General features: G+C 51.9%; 1 protein-coding gene across 1 annotated transcript in view; it reads left to right on the top strand.

The window, feature by feature from the left end:
• The first annotated feature begins 2,877 nt into the window (after positions 1-2,877).
• Pdxk (pyridoxal kinase) overlaps positions 2,878-23,877 on the top strand; it is a 25,290-nt gene continuing 4,290 nt past the window's right edge. Inside the window, exons 1-8 of the mRNA XM_021174523.2 lie at positions 2,878-3,092; positions 14,228-14,282; positions 16,178-16,282; positions 17,744-17,827; positions 18,822-18,868; positions 20,108-20,193; positions 21,082-21,127; positions 22,969-23,080. Coding sequence (XP_021030182.1) covers positions 3,006-3,092; positions 14,228-14,282; positions 16,178-16,282; positions 17,744-17,827; positions 18,822-18,868; positions 20,108-20,193; positions 21,082-21,127; positions 22,969-23,080 — 622 coding nt within the window. The 5' untranslated portion in view covers positions 2,878-3,005. The remainder of the gene's footprint in view (positions 3,093-14,227; positions 14,283-16,177; positions 16,283-17,743; positions 17,828-18,821; positions 18,869-20,107; positions 20,194-21,081; positions 21,128-22,968; positions 23,081-23,877) is intronic.

Raw genomic sequence — 23,877 nt, 5'->3', positions numbered from 1 at the left:
GTGTGTGTGTGTGTCTGTCTGTCTGTCTGTCTGTCTGTCTTACCTAGAGCTGAAATAAAGGCCTTTTCTAGGCTAGCTTCCTGAGAGAGCCAGGAGGCTAATACTGGAAAAGGCATGGTAAGCAGCCCATCAGCTAGGCACTTGCCACAGAAAGGTCATAGCTCCCCTGCACCCCCAGAGCTGGACTACCTCAGGGCTGCCAGAGTCCACCAAGGGGCTATAATGTCCTTTAGACTTATGGAAAGGTCCTGTCTAGGTTTCATAGTCAGTGACTATTGTCACCAAACGTTGGAGGCCAAGGCAGGGATCTGAGTGTGAAGCCTGTTTGAATTATATCGGGAAATCCTGCCACAAACCAACCCCACTCACCAGAGAATGTGCTAAGGCAAAGCAGGAACTACTTCCTGACTGCATTGGGACTAAGGGGGTAATGCTAGTTGGTTTGTGATCTCCTGGAGTCACACTGCAGTCTGGCCACACTCTAGTCCATGTCACCTTACAGAAGGCTCAACATAGAGTGGCAAAGGCCTGCGGCTACTCTATGCCGAATGAGCAGATAGAGGAAAAAAAAAAAAAAATGAAGGGACAGAAATCCTGAGTAAGGTCACTTGCTTGCAGGAGCCTTGTGCCAGGGAGCTCTGTCCACATTCAATCCCTAAATCCAAGTCCTCAGATGACCCACAGAGGAGGCAAGCCTATGCAGGAGAACTGAGGCTCAGCTCTGGGCTCCACGCACTGCCTGTCTGAAGGTGTCCTGCAGAATCTCAGAGATGCATATAAACGCCCCACAGTTCACTGGACTAGGGAACAGAAGGACACATGAGCTTTGAGTCACATTTATTCTTATTAACAGTGACAATGGCAACCATTCAAGAGCTGTCCTTTAGAGTTTCTTCTTAACCCTCCCTCGACCCAGTATGCCAAGCAAAAAACAACTGAATCACTAAGATGTCAAAGGTTTAAAAAAAATTGTGTAATCCAGGGAGCAAGTAATTGACTAAGGTGAGAGTGCTTGGCACAAAACCAGGATTTGTGGATTCCTGGAACCCACATGGTGGAAGAAAAGAACCAACTCCTCCTGCAAGTTGTCCTCTGACCTCTGCATGTGCACCGTGGCATGTGTGTGCACCACTCGCACTTGAATTAAATACAAATGTAAATTTAAAACTTTTTTTTTTGCCCAGGCACGGTGGCACACCCCTTTAATCTCAGTACTCGGGAGGGGGGGGTGAAGAATGGTAGATCTCTGTGATTCTGAGACCAACCCAGAGTACATAGCACGTTCCAGACCAGCCAGGACTACATAGTGAGTCCTTGCCTAAACAAACAAACAAAAGAACAGAATTTATTTATTTATTTATTTATTTATTGGGTTTTTGTTTTTTGAGACAGGTTTTGTCTGTATAGCCCTAGCTATCCTGAAACTCACTCTGTAGACCAGGCTGTCCTCGAACTGAGAAACCCACCTGCCTCTGCCTCCCAAATGCTGGGATTATAGGTGTGAGCCACCACTGTCTGGTTAGAACAGCATTTGTAACCCCAGCACTGAGGAATAGAAACAGGTGGATCCCAGGGGCTTCATAGCCAGGAAGCCTAGACAAACTAAGAGAGATCTTCCGGGTCCTAGTAGGGCATCTAAATAAATGAATACATAAAATAAATCCAAGGCAGTTCCAGGTGTGGTGACATACACCTTTAATCCTGGCACTCAAGTTAGGTGGGTCTCTGAGTTCAAGGCCAGCTTGGCTTAGAGAGTGAGCTGGGTCAGGGAGAGAGACATCATGAGACCCTGTCTCAAAAGCTAAAGAAAAGCTCAAAGTGAATTGCCCCTCCCTAGGTATAACACCAGAGGTCTTCTATACACACACACAAACACAGAAATGCTGGGATTATAAATGTACACCATTGCTCCAAGCTAGCAAGGTTTAGTTACAAGAAATATTTAGCACATACATAGTATCCAGTAAACGTTACTATCAGCAAGCAATTAATTATTCCTCCAATGTACTTCCATTTAGTTCATTCCAGTCAAGCCTTCCTAACAACTTGGTTCAGCTTTTCTGGTGCTGGGGCCTTGGTATGCACACCACCAACGGAGTTCTCAATACCACTTCCTTTTTCTGATCTGTTCCCCAAACAATGGGAATGTTCCTTTCTCTTCAGAGCAGATCTGGTCCCCCAGTACTCTCACCAAGATAAAGCAAACTTGACACGCTGGCCTGTGCCACTGATCTGTGACCCTGGTGTGTCCATGACGACAGGAATGCCAAGTGTAGGTCTGGAGATGGGACAGGAAGAGAGGTGCACTTTCCCTAGGACTGAGAAGACTTGGTGGGTAGTGAAGAGGGGAAGACCAGTGCAGCCCCTTCAAATCTGTCCCCATGAGTGGCTCTGAGCAGACTTGAGCCTAGAGAAGATCTCTAGTATATTGAGAAGAGACACGTGACTCCTGACTCAGGGTAGCCTGAGATCAGATGCCTGTGCGCCCTACTGGGTCTGGGATTCCACGCAGGCCGCGTGGCTGGAAAGGCTCTCCTAATCTCTGAGGGTCTTCAGGCTCTGGAGCTCAGTGGGAACTCTTTGGACAGCAGCTCTGGAGTGTGCCTCCCATGGAGTGATCAGCGCCGCGGGCCAAGGAGGCGGAACAGTGTGTACTGAAAGAACTGTGCTGTGGAGTGTGATACAGGCGAGCCCCCTGACGCAGAGACAGGACTGCAAAAGGGGATGTGCGCCCACGTGATGGAGCACAGAGGAAGGAGCTCAAGTGCTGGATTCCACAGGTCCCGTTGCCTGGAGGGGCGGGACCTGCGTGAGGCACCGCCTTCAGCCCGCCCCTCGCCGCGCGGGACTCGCGGGTTAGCAGCCGGCCTGTTGAGGTCAGAGGAGGCGGGGAGCGCCTGCGACTGCGCGTGCTTAAAGCGCTCGGAGCAGAAACCGAGCGAGCGGCCTGAGCAACCCCAGCCTGTGACACCACCTGGACCACGCGCCACTACAGCTTTCCCGGCATGGAGGGCGAATGCCGGGTGCTCTCCATCCAGAGCCATGTTGTCCGTGGCTACGTGGGTAACAGAGCGGCCATGTTCCCTCTGCAGGTATGCGCTCCACTGCTTATGTAACCCGGCCGGGCTTCTCGCTTGCGGGTCTACGGGTTCGCTGCGTGGCCTTTTCCGACTAATGACCTTGGCCCCCTGTGGCCATCCTTTTGGGTCCCCATTGAGTGCTGGGCGCGCTGAGGGCAGATCCTGGCGCAGGCAGGCCGGGGGCGTGGACTACCCTGGGGAGCTTACAGCGGGGTGGTGCAGGTGGCACGAAGCCCCCTGCCCGGCTGTGGCGCACATGGTAGCCCCTGAGGGTCCCTGTTGCTTCCTCCTGCCTGACCAACAGTGGGCGGGGGCTTCCCGAAGCGTTAAAATGCTGAGCTGGGAGAATCCTTTCCTTTGGGAGCGCGGAGAGCCTCTTGGTAGACACATTGGCTAGTGATTGCTCGCTCTCTGCAGAAATCCACGTTCTGCTTCTACCCATTCTATGAACTTGGACCAAGGAGGAAGCTGGGCCCACGCTTGGGTCCGAACACTCTTAGGGTGGTCTGTCACCCGCAGAGATGGGGCTGGAACCACTCTGCATCTCCCGCGTGCTTGCTTCTATTCCTAAAAGAAAGCATAGTTTGCTGAGTTTGGCTTTGGAAGCAACCTGTTAGAAGGACTGCAGCCTTCCCAGATCCTATCTCCTGTGAGGTGTGTGATGAATGAGGCTGTCTCTGATCATTTCTGGCAGGTGGTGCTTCCTGCTTGTGACTGGTTGCCCTTGGAGGGAAACAGGGTGTCATGGGCATTAGAATAGGGGCCATAGGCAATGTCAGCTGACTGGAGCTTCCTTGCCTGGCCGGTCCAGCAGGAAGATTGGGCTGGCCTGGGCAACCAGGTGGTGGCCTCTTGCAATGTATCTTTTTTGGCTGGTCACTGAGCAAGGTGGCAGGTTCCCCTTCCGCTCATGTCTAGCCATTATACTGATTCCTGGGAGATGTTAGGGTGTAGCCTCTGGCTACCATGGACCTGAAAGAAGGACTTGGAAGGAAAACTGGTGGCTGGAACTGCGTTTAAGGACAATAGAGGGCTGTCCTGAATCAGGCTTGCTTGCCAGACAAATAGAGCAATTGATTGTTATTATACAGCATAGGAGATCAAAGTCCGAGGCAAGGGCAGTTGCTGAGTGTTTGAGCCCCTGTTGGTTGATAAACAGTGCTTCACCCACACTGTCTAGTGTAGACATTCTTGTTCTATCCAGAATGCACCAGTCTGGTGCTTCATGCTCTTTGCCATTGCTCTCTAGCTTAAGGGGCCAGGATTGGGGTAACAAGGTCATTGAAGTAAGACTGTACTAAGGAGCCGGTCGTGGTGGCACACGCCTTTAATCCCAGCACTTGGGAGTCAGAGACGGGTGGATTTCTGAGTTTAAGGCCAACCTGGTCTACAGAGTGAGTTCCAGTACAGCCAGGGCTACACAGAGAAACCCTGTCTTGAAAAAAGACTGTACTAAGGAGCAAAGGGGCATAGGGACAGCCAGAGAGGATGGGGCCAGGCTGAGCGTCATGCAGTCCCCTCACCTTGGGCAGAGGTGTGCCGGCCTCTGAGGCCCCACGTCCTGCGTTGCTTGTCTCTTCCACTTGCTGGTACTCTTCCTTCACCTAGCACACTGTCCCTGGGTCCCCTGGTCGTCTGTCCTCTAGACTGCATCAAGGGCTCAGTGTCCTTATTCAGGTTGAAGATATGGGGTTCCAACTGCTCAAGGGAGGGGATCCCTTCCCCTTCTCTCATTCCTCCTTCTCACCTTTTATTGGCTCTTTGTGAATTTCTCATCATGCTCCCCAATCCCACTCATCTCTCCCCCTGTACCAACCCTTTCAACCTCCCTCCCCCCAACAGTGGAAAAAAAGAAGGGCAAACAATCTCGTTGTGGAAGCTGTATTGAGTCCCACAGTGTATCCTTATGTCCACACCGACTTTGCTTGTAAACGTTCATTGCAATGAGTCTGTCAGGTACAGGGAGGGCCTCTGCTACACCATCCATACTGGAACCACACTGGGACTCCCCTCAGATTTCCCACTGTTGCCCTGTGTCATGGAGATCCTGTAGTTTTGATCTGTGGGACCAGCTCCATCACACACAGTAGCACTTCATGGATGAGGTAGATGCTAAGGTGGGCCAATTCAAAGCCCTGGATCTGGGCCTGAGAGGTGCCTGAGCTGGTCAGCCCACTATACCCTCTGTTGGAAAAGAGGTAAGCTTTTATCCAACAGAGCAGCCATCAAGAAGGAGGGATTTCGGGCCTTCAGCTATGACTCTGTTGTGCTGCCCAGGGAGAGATGCAGGGCTGGCTCTCCTAGAGTGGAGCAGGTGAGGGGCATGGCTAGCTCTTCTGCTCTCAGGCACTGGAGATGGCTTACCTGCAACCCCTGTAACCAGAGCCAGCCCTATCCTGCTGCCCAGGCAAGGTGCAGGGCCCATTCTCCTGAGTGTTACAGCCTGTGAGAGACAAGGGCCAGTTCTTTTACTTTCATGACCCTGGGACCAGCTCTCCCGCCTGCCATAGGTGGCAAGAGACAAGGGATGGAAGGAGGGCATCTGTCTTAGGGTTTCATTGCTGTAAAGGGACAGCATGACCAAGGCAACCCTTAGAAAACATTTCATTGAGGCTGGCTTACATACAGTTTCAGAGGTTCAGTCCATTATCATGGGAGGAAACATGGCAGCTTGCAAGCAGACATGGTACTGGAGGAGCCAAGAGTTCTACATCTTGATCCAAAGGTAGCAGAAGTCTATTCCTTGGGCAGACAGGGGGAGGTGCTCTTCTGCACTCGGTGGAACTTGAACAGACCTCAGAGCCCATCTACACAGTGACACATTTGCTCTGCTCCAACAAGGCCACATCTATTCCATCCAAAAAAGGCCATACCTCCTAATAGTGCCACCTCCTGTGTGCCAAGCATTGATACACATGAGTCCCTGGGGGCCAGATGTATTCATACCACCACAACATCTCTTTCCTTATCCCAGCCACTGCCCAGCAGACGAGAGGCAGGACTAGCTTTGCTGTGGTCATACCCTCAGGGTCAGCTCACCTGCAACCCCCACATCTAGGGCATGCTCTACTACGCACTGCCCATTGAAGGTACAGGGCCCTCTCTCCAGAGTTCTGCAGCAGGTAAGGGTCAGGGGAGGGGTCTTGAGAGGTGCTTACGGGCCTAGGGACTCCATCCTGGTCCATGTGGACTCTTGGCAGTTCACCACACCTCTGTGCAGCCCTGGACAGGGAGAAGTAGAGATGAAGGACACTCCAACATGGAAAGCCTCAGTGAGCACAGTGGCGCTGGCACTGGCAGTGTCTATGGTGGCCTGGGGCCAGCACTCTCCAGTCTTTGAGGAGCTATTTGAAGAGGAACACCCCCAGGTCCAGAGCTGTGCTAGTGGAGGCGGGGTGTATGTATTCTTACTGTACAACCTGGAGTGCAGATCTCATTCACATTACTAAATGTGGGGAAGCAGAGCTAGAGAGAGGATAGCCAGGCAGTGGTGGCACACGCCTTTAATCCTAGCACTTGGGAGGCAGAGGCAGGCAGATTTCTGAGTTCGAGGCCCCAGCCTGGTCTACAGAGTGGGTTCCAGGACAGCCAGGGCTATACAGAAAAATCCTTTCTCAAAAAAAGGGTGGGGGGGATGGAGGGAAGAGAGAGGATGTAGCCTTGGGCTGGGACCCTGAAGTTTGTCCCAGTGCTAATCCCAGAGGAGCTCCAGGCAGATGAGTGCCCACCTGGGACTGACCCAGGTGTCTACAGGTTCCACCATCAGGTGGCTGCCCATTCATACCAGATATTTCTGGGCTTCCCCTGCACCAAGCTGTTGATGAACTAGTACCAGGACTTCTAGCTAGTGTCCCTGGTGCTGGGCCTGGCTTCTGCCTGTGCCTGGGGAGCTGCCTCTAGCTTCTGCCATGTGTCACAGACTGTCTCGCCCCTGGACCATCAGCCCTGGCTCCCCAAAGCTCCCTGCAGACTCTCCCAGGCTCACCCTTCCGGTATCCCACAGGCAGCGGGGATAAACAAATTCTCCAAGGAGGCAGCAAAACCTTGTCCCTGTTTTCATTTCTGCTTCTGGCCCCAGGCCAGGCTATACTGGCCAAGGATTTCATGTGACCAGAGCCACAGAAGGTGGCTACCAGGTGGAATAGTTCAAAGTTTGCAGAGAAGGGAGAGGGTAAAGGGCCAGTGGGGACAGACTCCTGGTCTCCTACCCCTCCCCCTTTCTCACTCTGCCTCAGTGGAGCACCTGGGAAGAGGGGATTTCCTGCCATTTTGGCTCTAGTCTGTAGGTGGGTAGGGAAGGGAAGGATGAAAGCAAGTGTATCTTGTTACCTGCTCCCATCTACCAGGCACCACCTTGTCTTGCTTCTTAGTTTTCTGTGGTTCTGAGGGCTGAGCCCAGGGCCTCAAGAGTGTTAACTAGCTAGTCGACTGAGCCCTGCCCTAATCCTCTGTCCCCTCCCTTTTAAAACAATGTCTCATCATGTAGGCCTGGCTGACCTGAAAGTCACACAGATCATCAACCACTAGTGTGGGGATTCATGTGTGCCACCATGCCCGGCTTCCCAATACCATTGTTAAATGCTGCCGGGGATAGAGCCCAGGGCCCTTCTAATACATGAGTAAAAATACTCCCAGGTATACCTCCAACCCCACTTTCTGCTGCAAGAGGAAAGCTTTATTATCATCTCAAGGGGGTGTGTATATGTGTATATATCTGAGTCCTGTGTGTGTCTGCAGAGCCTTCCTGGCACCATGACTTGCCATCATGTTCTCTCTTTTTAGATGTATTTTATTTTGTGTGTGCTTTGCCTGTCCCTTCCATGCTCACATGGAAGTGGTAGGCTCCATGTGGGTGCTGGGAATCGAACCCTGGACCTTTGCAAAAATAACAAGTATTCATAAACACTGAGCCAACTCTCCAGTCACCCCACCTCCACCTCTCTCTCTCTCTCTCTCTCTCTCTAAGATTTATTATATCTAAGTATACTATAGCTGTTTTCAGACACTCCAGAAGAGGGCATCAGATCTCCTACTGGATGTTTGTGAGCCACCATGTGGTTGTCAGGATTTGAACTCAGGACCTTCAGAAGAGCAGTGCTCTTAACCACTTTTTTTTTTTTTTAACCAACCCATGCTTTTTGTGTGTAGGGAGGGGGGTCATCATGTCCCTATTCCATCTGCCTTCAGAGAGGACTGTACCCTGCCTTCAGCACAATCTGAAAAACAGCCACGTTTAGGGTCTTGAGGAAGGCTGCAAACTTGGTGATGTCAAGATGCCCCTTTGTTAAAGAAAGGGAGCAGCAGGGACTGAGGTCCCCAAACTCTGCATATAGCCGTGGTCTTCTGAGCCACGTGGCTGTGACACCTCTGTGGCTGTGATGCCATCTGGAGATGCCTCTCCCCCTGCCCTGTCTTCTTACCCTCAATTGTCTCCTGGAAAAAGCAGCCTCTTATGTAGCTTAACTGAGGACAGCACTGAGGCAGACAAGGCATGGCCTACCCAGAGACCAGCTTCTGTGAGTGGCTGTGAGATCCCATGAGTGGGAGCCTACTGCCCCCACCCACTCTGGGACATCCTGGGGGCAGTGTGCAGGACACCCTGTGGTAGAGTGACCCTAGACCAGAGCAGGGACTGCTCTGAGGCAGTGGCCTCTAGGGGTGATCTAAGGCCACATTGAGCAACTCACTTGGTCAGGAATGCTGTTTTGGCAGCCCCCCTGCCCCTCTCCAGAAGCTCAGCCACCCCCAGCTGTCTGAGCCAGATGTGAGAACTGGCCAGCAAGGAGACAAAGGAGGTGGTGGGAATCTCCTGACCCACTTGCTTCTCTGTGACCATCCAGAGCATGTATTTGGGTTACCGAGTCTCATAGTGACCTGGCAGCATCCCATGCTGACACGGTCATCCTAAGGATCCCACAGTGAGCTCAGCACAGCCCACCCAACACAGGCAGACCTCAACAGCTGCACATAGTCCCAGGCTATGCCTGCCTAGCACTGTACTCCTGGCAGCAAGGGCTGTGAGCCAGGCTGGCAGTGGATACACGACCTGGAGTGAGCAGGGTAGGAGAGGAGATGCTGTGTATGATGCAAGCTGTCTAGTAGCAATTCACCACAGAGAGCAGAGGGTGTGGTCTGGCTGAGTGCAAAAGCTGATCAGAGACCAGTGGTGGGAGACAGAAAGGGATGTGTGACTTTTGACTGTTAGATTGCTCAGGGTGACAACAGTCCCAGGATTCTTGCCCAGCCTGCTTGCTGATTCCCATCTGTGAAAGGCTTAAGCATCAGCCTGGGACTGGGTGTCCAGGGCTGGAAACACCTGTGAGGCTCAGCCTGTCTCCCCCCCCTCCCCCACCCCCACACTCCTCTCTGTCCCTAGATGCCTGTGGAAGAACCACACTGGAATATTCCAGAGCTCGCCCCACTCCTGCTGTGCTGAGCAGCTCTGCCTCCCTTGGAAGAAGAGATTAGCTGAGCTGTTGCTCTAAATGAGCCACATCTGGCTGCATGGCTTCAGGCTGCTTGTGCAAGCCTCTTTGCTGGAGGCTTGGTAATGCAGCTATGAGGGTGAACAAGGGGCCCCTGAGATGTGCATCACCTGCCCACAGCAGCCACCCCAGCACAGCACACGTCACTGCTGGAGAGGTGGGGTGGGGGCGGGGTCTGGGGATTGCATAAGGGATAAGGGGAGGAGCCTCATCTGGCAGCCAGGGGCCGCAGGAAGTAGGAAAGGCAAGCTTCTCTTTGACTTTCTCTTTCCTGGGTGCCTTTTGCACTCTTGGACGTTGGTGGCCCTGACAGTGGAAGGGAGAAAGTATAACAGGCTGTGGTGGGATGTTTTACCGCGGGGGACAGTCTGAGGCTTCTCCACAGAATAATGCTGTCCTGTTTGCCCAGCCCCCAGACTCATCCACCAACAGATCCGGAAGCTCTGCCTCCTGCTGGACACTCTGAGAGGCCGACCCAAGCAGCACCTCAGCCAGATGTGGTTCTCAGCACAGCTGTCTCTCAGTACCAGTGTGTCTCCAGCACTAGTCACTGCTTCCGTGGTCAGCCAGACCTCCTACATCTGCTAGAGCTGTGTCTCCACGGAGTTTTGTAATAATAGGTGCTTTTTCTAATATACATCTTGGTTGAGACATTGAGGTCTAGAGGTAGAGGCAGGTGGATCTCAGAGTTTGGGGCCAGCCTGGACTACAAAGAGAAATCCTGTCTCAAAACAACTAACCACAGCTGGGCGGTGGTGGCACATGCCTTTAATGCCAGCACTTGGGAGGCAGAGGCAGGTGGATTTCAGAGTTCAAGGCCAAGCCTGGTCTACAGAGTGAGTTCCAAGACAGCCAGGGCTATATAGAGAAACCCTGTCTCGAAAAAACAATTGAAAAAAACGGAGAAGAATGCTTCTGGGGAAGAGTTGACCAGAGAGTCAGTGCAGAGGCACACTGTCTTCCTGTTGGAAGTACTCAGCCAAGAGCCACTACTTTGCAGGGAAGTGAACTCCAGAGTTACAGCCATAGCCTCTCAGAGGATGGACTAGCGCAAAGAGAAAGAGTCACCACCTGACGCCAGGCCCCCGTCCTTGCCTTCTCAGCTGAGGATGGCTGAGCTCTGTATGTGCGCTTTGGGAGGCGGATTCTGGAGATGTTGAAACTGACGTATGAAATACTGATTAATACACCACTTTTGACAGTCAGATTTGAAACGGAAATGCTACCGTTGTGGCTCAGAGCCATCATTCAGAAGCAGAAAATAGCCAATTTCTCAGATCCGTGCGCCCGCTCCGAAGGATTAATTATCAACACACACAGAAGCAGCGGTACAGGACAGCTTGGCAGGGTTTCCAGGACGCGTGTCATCGCCGCTTCCAGCCTGGCCCATCACAGTTGATGAGAATTTTAAGGGATTTGAGACGCCGGAAACTATATTGGTGCGAGCAAAAAAAAAAATGCCATTTTTATATTTCTGAATTAAAACCACTGCTAATTTCTATCACGTGGCTCTGGTGGTAAATACTGGCTCAACTGGATGAGTCTCTGAATGCAAACCGCAAGCACTTGAGCTCCGTGGCTTAGCACAAAGCAAAACCCAATACACAGAGTGTGTGTGTGGCGTGTTACCAGCACCCAGCACCCCACCTTCTCGCCTCCAGGGCAGTCATTCTCCTGGTGCCGTTGCTCTCTCTCCTGGGCTCTCTCATTCTTTGTGCCCTGTTTTGCTGACCCGTAGGCTGTCCTGCCTTGTCGGGGCGGTTCTGCAGGTGAGCCAGGCCACTTCCTATGTATGTACTGGGTTTGTTTCTTTTGTGCTTTGGTGTTTTGCTTGTATGTCCATTTTAGAGTGTCAGATTTAGGAGTTATGGAGAGTTGTGAGGGTGCCATGTGTTTGCTGGAACTTGAATGGGTCCTCCGGAGGAGAAGTCAGTGCCCTTAAAAACTCTGAGCCGTCTCTCAGTTATAATATTTTGGGCTTTTTTTTTTTTTTTTTTTTAGTTTTTTTTCCCAGCCCCACTCTGACCATATTTGTTTCATATATGTGGGTACCCTGTCACTGTCTTCAGACTTAGCAGAAGACAGCATCCAGTTCCCATTACTGATGGTTGTGAGCCACCATGTGGTTGCTGGGAATTAAACTCAGGACCTCTGGAAGAGCAGTTGGTGCTCTTAACCATTGAGCCATCTCTCCAGCCCAGTTTTTTGATTTTGTAATTTATTTAATTACATTAAAAAAAAATTTGGGGGTGCTCTGTCTGTATGTACACTTACATGCCAGAAGAGGGTATTACCCATTATATATAGATGGTCATGAGCCACTGTGTAGATGATGAGAATTGAACTCAAGAAGAAGAGCGGCCAGTGTGCTTAATAACCACTGAGCCATCTCACCAACCCCCGGTCTGGGGTTTTAAAGGCATGCTACGAAGGGTCCTGTTCTCTGTCACTCCATGGTCACTGCCATCTCTCCCCTCTGCCGTCCGTGGGTCAGAGTCACAGGGCTGCTTTGTTCAGGTGTCCTGGAGCTCTGGTGGGGGGAGTCCTCAGCTCTCTGTTTACATTGCAGTTCTGGAAAAGGTCTTAGAAGGTTTTCATACTCTTGACCTCTGTCCCTCTAGAGTCCTGTCTCTGTACACTGGCAGAGTCATGGCCACTAGGCCAGTTCCTCCTTATTCTGGGCTCCTGACTTCCACACCCTGGCAGGCCCTCTTTCTGGCCTGTCTTCCTACTGGTGGTATCTGCATTATGGGGTGTGTTTCCTTGGGGTCTTGTTCAGTGATCCTGGCCTGGCATTGCTATAGAGTGGATTTTGGGTGTGGCTTTTCTTGGGGGAATGGGGACCTGGACTAAGAGGAGCTCTGGTTCTAGGGATAGCCACCTGATGATGGGGAATGGTATATCTGGGGAGGAGGGGCTTGAGGGAGAAAGGGGGAGCTCTGGCAGGCGGACCACCCAAAGGCTGCCAAGTGTGAAGAGGCAGAGAAATAGAAAAGGCAACAGGCAGAAACTCTCTAACTCAGCGTCACACGGGGCATGTCTGAAAGTGGCTTCTGGTTGGCCTGGGCCGTCTAGACAGAATCCTTTGCCTCTTTCATTTTAGTATGTAGAGGAAAGGTTCCTATGTATATGGTTGCCTGTGCATGGGGAGGGCCCAGAGATAAACGCTGAGTGCCATTCTCCAGATGTTTACCCTTAAAAAGGATTGGTTCACTTATTGGTGTCTGGGTAGGTGGTTTACCTCACTCTTGGCCTGTTCCTGTGAGGTGAGGTGTCCCTGAACCTGGGGCACATGTTTTTTGGGTTTTTGTTTTGTTTTCTCAGCCAGGCTGGAAGCCAGCAAGCTCCAGCACCCCTGGCTCAATCCCCTAAGAAGCTGGAGTTGGTTACAAGTGTATACAGAACACCCAGCTTCTTACAGTGGGTGCTGGCATCTAAACACTGGTCTCTGTGATTGCCCAGGAAGCATCTCTAACTGCTGGACCCTGTCCCCAGTCCCCTCCTTGTTTTGTGAGACAGGATCTCTAACTAGCCTCAAGTTCACCAATTAGGCTAGGCTGGCTGGCCACAGAGCCCCAGGAACCCTTCCTAGCACTGGACTCGTGGGCCAACACTGCCATATTAGGCTTATTTGTTTTGTTTTTTGGTTTTGGTTTTGTTTTTCAAGAGAGGGTATCTCTGTGTAGCCCTGACTACCCTGAAACTCTCTTGGTAGACCAGGCTGGACTCAAACTCAGAGATCTGCCTTCCTCTGCCTCCCCAAGGCATGCAGCACCACAGACCACAAACTAGGACTTCTAGTTTGTTATAGAGACTGAATTCAGGTCCTCCTGCTCACACGGAAAGCACGTTATTGACGTTATTGACTGTATTGCACCAGTGTGGCCTCTTATTTTAAAATAAAAGGCTTTTGCTCTCAGTGATGGCTTTAGGTACATTCTGAGATGCACAATTCAGTTTGGTTTAGTGAGCTGTCTGTGTGCTAAGGGAAAACAGCTGACACACATAGAGCCTCTGCCCAGAGTGTCTCAGGAAGCCCATTTGTCACATCTGGATGACTCCCACAAGAGCTATGAGAGGCCATTCAGAGAGGCAAACTGATCAATAAATGTGGTCGTTCTTGGGGACCTCAGCCCTGACGTGAAACCTTTCCCTGGTTGACAAGGAAAGAGAAAGAGCACCAGCAGGCAGGTGCGGCAGAGGCTGGTATAAAGTTGACCCTCCCTGCTGGGTCTGGCTCTTAACCCCTCAGGGGTGGGTTTGGAAACTGACATGGCCTTGTTTGCTAACTGGGCAGACAGGTTCTTGGGGGGGGGGGAGCGGGGGGGGGTTCTTTGTCCACCAGTAAGCTCTTTGAGGATGCTGCATAAATCCTTCAGTGCATAAAGGCAAGGGGGAGGGGTCTCTCCACCCTGGCCTTTTGGGTAATTTTCCTGAGTGACTGAACCATGGGGTCAGGCTTGTGTGGCCCTGAAACACAAACACCTGGCTGGCTTGGCCAGGGGTTCGTGTTCCCACCTTGCTGTCCTCCTACCTGGGAGCCACCTGGCTGGTCTCCTTGCTACCCTCCTCAAGTTGGGACTCCAACTATGGAGGAGACCCCTTCTCTGGGTTCTAGGGGTCACAGAAGGACACTGTCACACTCTTCTGCTTGTCCTGCAGGTTTTGGGATTTGAGGTTGATGCCGTGAACTCTGTGCAGTTTTCAAACCACACAGGTAGGACTTCAAGGTGGTTGTCATGGTGGACCTGAGCTTGGCCTGTAACCTGGCCCTGGGGGAGAGGTCACCACTCCTTGAGGTGGGCATGGGTTGGAGGGGGATGGATCCCAGAAGGGTCACTCAGTGCAGGGCGGACCCTTACACCATGTTGATCTGCGTGCCCACTGTTCTGGAGCTGACAGGTGGGAAAAGCTCTCTTTGCCTCAGCATCCTCCTCTACTAAGCTGGCAGCCATGGCACCTGCTGTGGTAGGGGAGCTGAACAGGTAAGTCCCAGAGAGTGCCGCTGTATCCTCCTGCAGTTAGCTGGTGACCTGCATGGATGTGTGCTTCTCCACTATGGCAATACCTTATGCATGGGAGAGCCTCCGTGTGGCTCCAGACTCAGCCCCAGCACCAGGGGAAGGGTTGTGTGTGTGTGTGCATGCGTGTGTCTGTGTCTGTGTGTGTGTCTTGTTCTGGGGACCCAAATACAGCACTGCTTATTGCTAAGGAACTGTCCTTGGAAGCCCCTTGAATTGTTTGGTACAAGTGTGTGCTCCTCACAGCCCTGACCTGCGGCCTCTGGCATCCATGGAGAGTGTAGCTCTCCCTGTTCTCTGTGCTGGCAAGAGAACAAAGCCATTCTGGTGTTTAATAGTGCCTGTCCTGACATTGTTCTGAACACAGAGGGGACTTTGGGAGCTCAAAGTGTCCCAGAGCCGCCCAGCTGGTCACCAGGCAGCTGTAGAAGCTGGATTTAACACACTTCCGAGTGTAATGGGCTTTAAACAGGGAGGAAGATAGGAGCCTCGGATAGGAGCTGACAGTGGGCCTTCATGGTCAGTGGCTGCTCAGTACCCGTGCCCATGCATCTGAAGTCCCAGATGGTCCAGAGCCTCCAGTGAACTGCCTGGACCCCACTGACTCTCACTGATGCTTTGAGGATTATTTCTTACTTGTGTCTAAATGAGAGTTTGGATGTTGAGCAGTGCGGTTGAGTTCAGTTCAGAGGAGCATGCTGCGTGGGATCACCATCATTCTGGGAGGGATCACTGCCATGCTGTGGGGGATCATGGTCATGCTGTGCTCCAGCTGGTTTTCCACAGGCCCTAAAAACACCTGGGTCCCTTAGAGGGGCTGTGTGTGTACCTGGAAGACTAAAGATTCTGAATGGACATAGTTTGCTTTGGTGAAATTCAGGGTGTCAGTGGTTGGCCCCACCTGGCATCTATATTTCTGTAGAGTGGGTCCCCAGGTGTCCTGCATCTCAAGAAGGGTCCCAGAGGCCTGGGGTCCTGGCCATATCAGTTAGAAGGGCAGGTTGTATGCCCGGACCAGACCTATTTCTTGTTCATGCTTGTCTCTTGCTAGGATTTGACCCATGACTTGTTTTGGCAGGGATTTGACTTGTTTGTGGGAGAGAGAGAGTGGGAGGGGACAGGATAAGCCCTTACCTGCCAGGGGTGTCAGGCAACAGCGACCCAGCAACTTGGCTTTGGCTAGAAACACATAGAGGAGACTGGGGACTAGACTGGGCTCAGGGGTAGGGATTGGGTGGGCTGCCCTGAGATGTCCTGTTGAATAGAGTAATAAACAGCTGTGTGTGTGCCCATGAGTTCCTACCCATGTCCCATCTTCTGGGGCACCGAGTGAGTCTCTACTGCCCTGTATTGATTTGATAGGAAACAGGCTTGGGAGGGTGGAGACCGATGTTCAGCCCCCAGTGTAGGAACAGGGTTGCTTTGGGTATTAGGGTCCCACTGAGGCTCTGGGCACAGGGCATCCAGTCTGGGGCTAAGGCCAGTCCTCAGAAGACCACCTCAAGGAGGGGAGGGGCCTGTCATAAGCTGAGATGGCCACAAGGGAAGCCTGATCTCCCCCATCCACACTGAGCTTATTTTCTTCCTGCAGGCTACGCCCATTGGAAGGGCCAGGTGCTGAAGTCCCAGGAACTTCATGAGCTATACGAGGGTCTCAAGGTGAACGATGTCAATAAATATGACTACGTGCTCACTGGTAAGCAGCCCCAGGGTCCCCATCCTGCTGGGGACAGTGATCGGCCCAGATTTCCCTCCCTGGGCTCTTACCTGGTTCCTGCCTCCTTCACAGAGGGTCTTGGGGTGTCTAGGCACCAGTACCATGCAGAGGCACTTGTAGATCAGAATCCCGTCCCACCCCTGCCACCCCAGGTTGAGGGTGCAATACTGCTACCCAAAAGTCATCTGTTATGTTTCTGGTTATATTTACTACCTATTAGTCTAATATGTTGTGTGTTTATGTGCACAAGTGTGCACATGTGTGTCCATATTCACACAGTTGCACGCACACACACACAGTGTCAAAGCATGGGTGTGGAGTCTTTCTACCATGTAGGTTCCAGGGATTGATTTTGGGTTTTAGACTTGACAACAGGCATCCCCACTCAGTCAGCCATCATAGCAGCCCCCAACTTAGTTTTCTGTAAATGGTTAAAAGTGCCATGTTTTGTCTGAATGTGGTGGTAGCACACACCTACAATCCCCTTACACACGGGCAGGTGGCACTCTGAGTACAATGGCAGCAGCCTGGTCTACATACTGAGTTTGTAGATGAGCCAGAGCTTTGGAGTGAGACCCTGCCTCCAAAAAGAAATTTTAGTTCTTTTTTTTTTTTTTAGATTTATTTATTATATGTAAGTACACTGTAGCTGTCTTCAGACACTCCAGAAGAGGGTGTCAGATCTCATTATGGGTGGTTGTGAGCCACCATGTGGTTACTGGGATTTGAACTCAGGACCTTTGGAAGAGCAGTCAGTGCTCTTACCCGTTGAGCCATCTCGCCAGCCCGAAATTTTAGTTCTGTATTATGTATATAGGTGTTTGGTGCACACCGGAAAATGGCATTGGATCCCATGGGATCTGTTATGTAGGTGCTGGGAATTGAACTTAGGACACGGGGCAGAACAGCTCTTAACCACGGAGCCATCTCTCTAAAAGCTTTGAAAGAGACACAGGAGCTAGAAAGATGGCTCCGTGGTTAAGAGCACTTACCAGTCTTGCAGAGGACCCAGGGTCAGTTTGCAGCACACACGTGATAGCTCAAAACCATAGGTGATGCCAGCTCCAAGAGTTTTGACACCATCTCCTGACTTCCGAGGACTCATGCCCACACTTGGTGCGTGGACATAGTCAGGCACACACACATACACACAAAATAAATATTTTTTTGGAAAGATATGTCTTGAAAGTTCAGTTACATGTCAATTATCTAACCTCCCATCCATCAAACCTCCATCAAACCCCTCATGTACTTCTGGGATCTTCCTGTCTTCCCATCCATGAGTACAGACCATTGGGAACATCCTGTATCCCTACCCACAGCGTCTGGCCTGTCCCTACACAGATGCTAGCTTGGTTTAATGGTACTTGTGATGGAGATGGTCTGGTGGTCAGTGTGCCCTGTCTTGAGCGGATAAACCTGAATTTTTTTCCTCCCAAGGTTACACGAGAGACAAGTCTTTCCTGGCCATGGTAGTGGACATTGTGCGGGAGCTGAAGCAACAGAACTCTCACCTTGTGTATGGTTAGTACCCCTTTATGCTGCTCCTAACAGGGAAGGGAACACCCCCACACACACTTCTGTCTTCTGGCCACCTCTCTTCCTGCCTAGTCTTTACCTATTAGTTATGAGACCTCTAAGGAGAAGCCTTGTGGCTTCATCATCAGGAAGATTGGGAAGTTTTTTTTCAGGGTGACCCTAGGGTTTCACATGGAGGGCATGAGAAAGAAGGGGTTAATTATGGAGGAAGGCCTGGGGTGCCCAAGGTGCAAGAGGTCTGACCTTAAAGAGGTTGAGGCTCGGTTGATACCCCAGGCAGGGTAAACTGTTGTAGGTGGTGGTGAGGAGGTGACCTGCATAGTTGTCGGCATAGAGTGGGGGACACTACCCTGCCGACCAGGTAACAAGGATTCGTGTGCCACATGGAGCAGAGATAGTATTACCAGACTCATAGTCCAAGGCTGGATCCTGAGTACCAGTCTGTCCCAGAGTTCAGTTCCAGGTACCCACTCTGGTGGCTCACAGCTGCCTGTAAGTCCCGTTACAGGTGATCTCCTGCTCTTGTGTGACGTCCTGGGCATCTGCACATGTGCTGCATGTACATACATGCCTGTACAGATGTACATACATACAGGCACACACTCATACACATCAAATAAAGCTTAAAAATTGAGAAATGAGATACTTGCACCATCTAGGGTAGTGTAATAAAAACACATAAAAGCTGCAGGAAAATAGAAACAGTGAGAGTTGTCGAGGCTGTGGGGAGCTCGGAGCCCTGCATTGCTGATGTGGATGTCAGGTAGGGCAGTCGCTATGGAAATCTGCCTTAACCTATCAGTTAAGAGAAAAAGGTGGGTGTGGAGCTGGGCATATTGTGTGGGAGGTGGGTTTAAGGCTATCCTGGGCTACACACTGAGACCCTGTCTCAAACAAGAAAAGAAAAAGCAGACAGCGCACATATCCGTGGTAGGAAGCCACAGCAAGCAGCTGCTGACCAGATGTTCTGTCCCTGCAGTGTGTGACCCTGTGATGGGCGACAAGTGGAATGGGGAAGGCTCCATGGTGAGTGGACTCACACCGCCCACTGTTAACGTATGGTCTGTCATCTGCTTTGAACCAAGTGAGGGTCCCCTTCCCAGGTAAACCAGGGTGGCCCTCTACAGGCAGGTGTGTAGCGTCTATGCCTTGCATAGGTTGCCCATGTGTCCCATGACAGCCATAGACAGTCTGTCAACAGTGGGCGAGCTGTTCAATAACCCTCCAGGTATAGACACTGAAGCGAATGTCCTATGAGGTTTTCCTGTTGTGGATGGTATTCCCAGAAAGCTTGATTGGAAGCTGCGGCAGGGAGGAGGGCTAGCCATTTGCCCCTGACTGCAGGACAGTGCTCCTCCGACCAGTGGAGGCATCATGGGGGTCAAGCCCGTGGCCTCTCACATTACCAGCCACATACTCTGCCACTGAGATGTGTATCAGCCACCAAACACGGATATGTAAGAACTTTTTTGATTCCATGATCAAACCCAAGTCTAGGGGTCACAGTTTGCAGGTGGCCCAATCTATCTTTAGCTCTTTTTCAGTTTGTGCCAGTCAGCAGGTGTCCATCAGGGTAGGACCTTAGGCCTCCAGGTTAACTGGAAGGGCAGAGATTGGAACCCTGGACCGCATACTAGTGCTGCAAAGCATCATGGGAGCAAACAGTTATTTTCCCTATCACGTGGGACTCTGATGTCAGGAGGCAGGCAGTGGGCATCTGTAATCCTAGTTACTTGGGGGCTGAGGCAGGATGAGTGCAAGTTTGAAGCTAGGCTGAATCCAAATTTTAAAAAAACGAGCTTGGAGTAGTAGACCATGCTAGCCTGACTGGTAAAAGGCCCTGGATCCATCCTCAGCGTGGAGGTAATAATAAACAAAAGGTAAAGATAGTTCTAAACTGGCCTTGGGGAGTCACACCTGTAACTGCAGTACTTGGAAAAAAATTGGTTCTAGCCTGAGCTACAGAGAACTCATGGTTCCTGCTGGCAGGGCCTGAAGGCCTGATGTTGCCTAAGTCACCCTGTGTGGTCCTGTGTCTTAGCTCCCTATCTCCCTTCCTCCCTTCTTGGTTCTAGTGAGCTGAGGGCCTGCCCCAGGCCCTTCTCTGTCCATGTCACCCATGACTCGGGTCTGCGGGTCCTCAGTTGTGTATTTCCTNATGGTGGCAATGCCAGGTGTCCCCTCAGGATTTGGGCTTTGGGATTGTTTCCCCCTGGGCTCCTTCCATGTGAGTGAGCCTCCTCCTTTGTCTCCTGTGCTCTCCAGTATGTTCCCCAGGACCTCCTTCCCGTGTACAGGGACAAAGTGGTACCCGTGGCTGACATCATCACTCCCAACCAGTTTGAGGCTGAGTAAGTAACCACGTGGCCACAAGGACCAGATAACCCAGAGAGCCCTGCAGAGCCTGGGCCTGTCTTCACATGTGCCCTGGCAGCCCCACATATGCCCCTCAGGCCTCTAGGTGTCCCTTAGAAAGCCTGGCCTGTACTAAACTGATCATGTCGCCCTGGCCTGTAAACCTGGACCCTAACCCTGGAGTAGTTCTAGGGAATAACAAGCACTCTTGCCCTCTGGTTCTTGGTCCATGATCCTGTTGGTCCACAGTACCTCCCTGCTGGCCAGATGCTCCAAGGAGACAAAGAGGTCATGCATGTCCAACTGAGGGCTGATGTGGCTGGGAAGGCTCAGGTGGAGCTGCAGGTTGCAGATCTCTCTCAGAGCTCAGCTCACATGGCCCTGATTAGCTACAGAGCCAGCTTCCAAAAAACACTGCCAGTTACCCAGCCTGGCAGGGCACAGGCCTCTCTGCCCTGTAAGCAGAGTCCTGCAGGTCCTATATACACACTCACTGGTGGGTGTGGCTAGACTCAGCAGCTGAGGGCCCTCTGCTTGCAGCAGGCTGAGGCAGACAGGTGGGGAGTGCTGGTCTTTCCGGCCCTCAGAGTTCCTTGAATATTGGTTACCTGACCGAGCTGTGGTGGAAGTCAGTGGGCGCATAGGTGCTGCTTCTGACTACGGTCCTCTGTAGGGTTCGCCACTGTTGGGAGCATCACCATGTATACAATTTCCCATACCACACACATCACCCTTGAGTTTCCCACCTCTCATTTTGTGTTCAGGCCTTGCCTGGTTCTTGTGGCCAGTAGATGCTGTGATGGCTCCTGTGGGGATGTAGGTCAGGCGGGCGTCGGGATGGCTGTACTGTAGGGTCTGGCTCACCCCTCCCATCTGTGTCCCAGGTTGCTGAGTGGCAGAAAAATCCACAGCCAAGAAGAAGCCTTCGAGGTAAGGAAGCTTCACACACTGCCCTGTTCACGGGGGAGGAGACAGACCCCCCTCTTCAGGAAGGCATGGGTACCTGGGGGGTACTGAGTTCTGACCCTGGGTGTGATGTGCACCTTGTCACTGACTGATATCTCTGTCAGCTCTATACTCAGTCCACCATGTGCCCCTGTCTGTGACCTTGCAGCTGCCACAGCAAAGTGTTCTCTCTCGGCTCTGGAGAGTGAAGGTCCAAAATGCAGGGGCAGGTGGGGTACACTCCCTCTGTGGCCCCCAGAGGTCCTTCCACCTCCAGCTTCTTCTGATGGGAGTGTGCTGTGTTGGCTCATGGCTTCAGCTGCCTCGTGATACAGCTCAGCTGTCACCATGCTTTGGAGGACAGCAATCATCCTTCTAAGACTCTGGGTCTGCGGGCCACTCAGCTGTGGCCTCAGAGTACAGTGTGTCTTTTCACACATCAGTCCAGGGCGGTCAGTGTGTGTGATGAATGCCTACTGTGTGTCAGGCACTGTGTGAGCTCTGGACATGATCTCATCTATTGAGCCACACAGCCTGCTGTGTGCCAGGCACCTGAATCACCATCATGTCCCAACACTGTTCTGGTTAGCTTCAATTCACACCATCCTACCCAGAAACAAGCAGTTGGCAGGAAGGAGCCACCGAGAAGGGTCTCACTGGGCCTGGGAGCTACATGTGTCCAGGGCTGATAGGCATCTTCCATTTTTTTGTTGTTGTTGTTGTTTTGGTTTGGTTTGGTTTGGTTTTCGAGACAGGGTTTCTCTGTAAAGCCCTGGCTGTCTTGGAACTCACTTTGTAGACCAGGCTGGCCTTGAACTCAGAAATCTGCCTGCCTCTGCCTCCCAAGTGCTGGGATTAAAGGGCATCTTCCATTTTTAAAGACTTATCTATTTGTAGCTTCTGTGAGTTTCCCTGCATGTGTATGTGTGCACCATGTGTATGTCTTGTATCCTCAGAGCCAGAAGAGGGTATCAGATCCCTTGGAATTGGAGTTAAGGACAGTTGAGAGCCACCATGGTGGTGTTAGTAACTGACGCTGAGTCCTCTGTGAGAGCAGCTAGTGCTCTTAAGTGCAGATCCATCCCTCCAGCCCCTTGATGGGGATTTTCAGTGACAAACCCAAGCAGCTCCATATACCACTGAAACCATTCTTTCCATCCTCTGTGACCCTAGAGAGTACAGTGTGTGTAGTATATAAGTTCATGTATGTCATTTCCCTCTGAGTGGACAGTGGCTAAGTCCACACCTTGATCCGCTTGTATAGGCACCCAACAGTGTGCCCTCTGAGGATGGCAATGCGGACTAGGGTATCCATCAGGTTTAAACCCACTTGAGCCTGGTGTCATGGCTCACAGCATTTAAAAGAAAGATGCAGTGACCTCTCTTTGAGTTCAAGACCAGCGTGGTCTACATACAAGTTCAGATCAGCCAAGACTGTATAGTATAATCCTGTCTCAATCAATAAATAAATAAGAAAAAAAAAACAATACAAGCCAGCTCAGAGGGAAGCTTGCTCCTCATTGGTGGATATGACTAGCTTCCTAGGTCCTCAGGAGTTGGGGTGTGACCCCCTTGCTTCCTCATTGTACACTCTCAACTCCCAATGGTGTGACTGCAGGTGGCTGGGCACTGGCTTGGCTACGTGTCTGCAATGTTCAGGTTCTCCAGAAGCCCATCAAACACGCTGATCATGCCTGGCTGCTCCATCTCTAATTGCAGAGAGGACAATGACCTACCGGGGCCTGTCCCCCTGTCCCCTTGGGAAGCTTGCCTGTCAGGGAGAGCCCCAGTGTGTGGATGCTGACACTCTCCCTTGCTGCTGGCAGGTGATGGACTTGCTGCACTGTATGGGTCCCGACACTGTGGTCATCACCAGCTCTGACCTGCCCTCCTCACAGGGCAGCGACTACCTGATCGCGCTGGGCAGCCAGAGGATGCGTAAGTGCCTGTCCCACCTGCTCCTGCACGTGCCTGGGCCCATTGTTTATGTAGCCAATGGCATTCAGGCCTCAGAGGATGCTTGGGGCTCAATAGGAAGAAGCTCATGCTGGGTCAGCAAGGGGCTGGTTGCTCTTGTCCCCCAGGAGAGTCAGACACACAGAAGGCAGGCTCAAGATAGGGCTCTGTGGAGCCTGGTGGGGCTGGATGGGGTGCTGGGGACATAAGCAGACTCCCCCACCCCGACTTCCTGGATGCACTGGTATCCGTGCAGTGCCTGAATCTCATGTCTGGTGAGCTCCCCTACCGTGAGTCTGTGGCCTATTCCAGTGCCAGCTGCATCTGGCTTCTGTGGCCCAGGTGGCCAGAGGGTGTAGATATCTGTTGGGCTGTGGTGACTTCGTATACAAGCAGCACCTTAGTTAATTGTTTGAACAATATTACAATGCACAGAGCTGAGCCACTGGCTCCACCCACTAGCTCCATCAGTGAGCATTCTGGATGCACAAGGGTCTAGGGTTGTGTATCTGAATGCTTGTGTGCTGCACACATGCATGTAGACACAGACAGCCAATGCATCCAGGCAGTTCCTGGCTCACTGAGTGTTCAACACCATGCTGACGTCATCTTCTAGGGACTCTCTCCTTTGGGACAGTGGAGGCAGTTGGGGGTTGGTTATGATAGTCCACACGAGTCCCAGAGCTACTGAAGGATGCCACACCACATCTGTGTGACCATCGGAAGGATGGGCAGTGCTGGCCTTCCTGTCACTTAAGAGATGTGGGGACAAAGTTGGG

The sequence above is a fragment of the Mus caroli genome, chromosome 10, assembly GCF_900094665.2.
Source record: "Mus caroli chromosome 10, CAROLI_EIJ_v1.1, whole genome shotgun sequence".
Lineage (NCBI taxonomy): Eukaryota > Metazoa > Chordata > Mammalia > Rodentia > Muridae > Mus > Mus caroli.
This window is presented reverse-complemented; position numbering and strand designations above follow the sequence as displayed.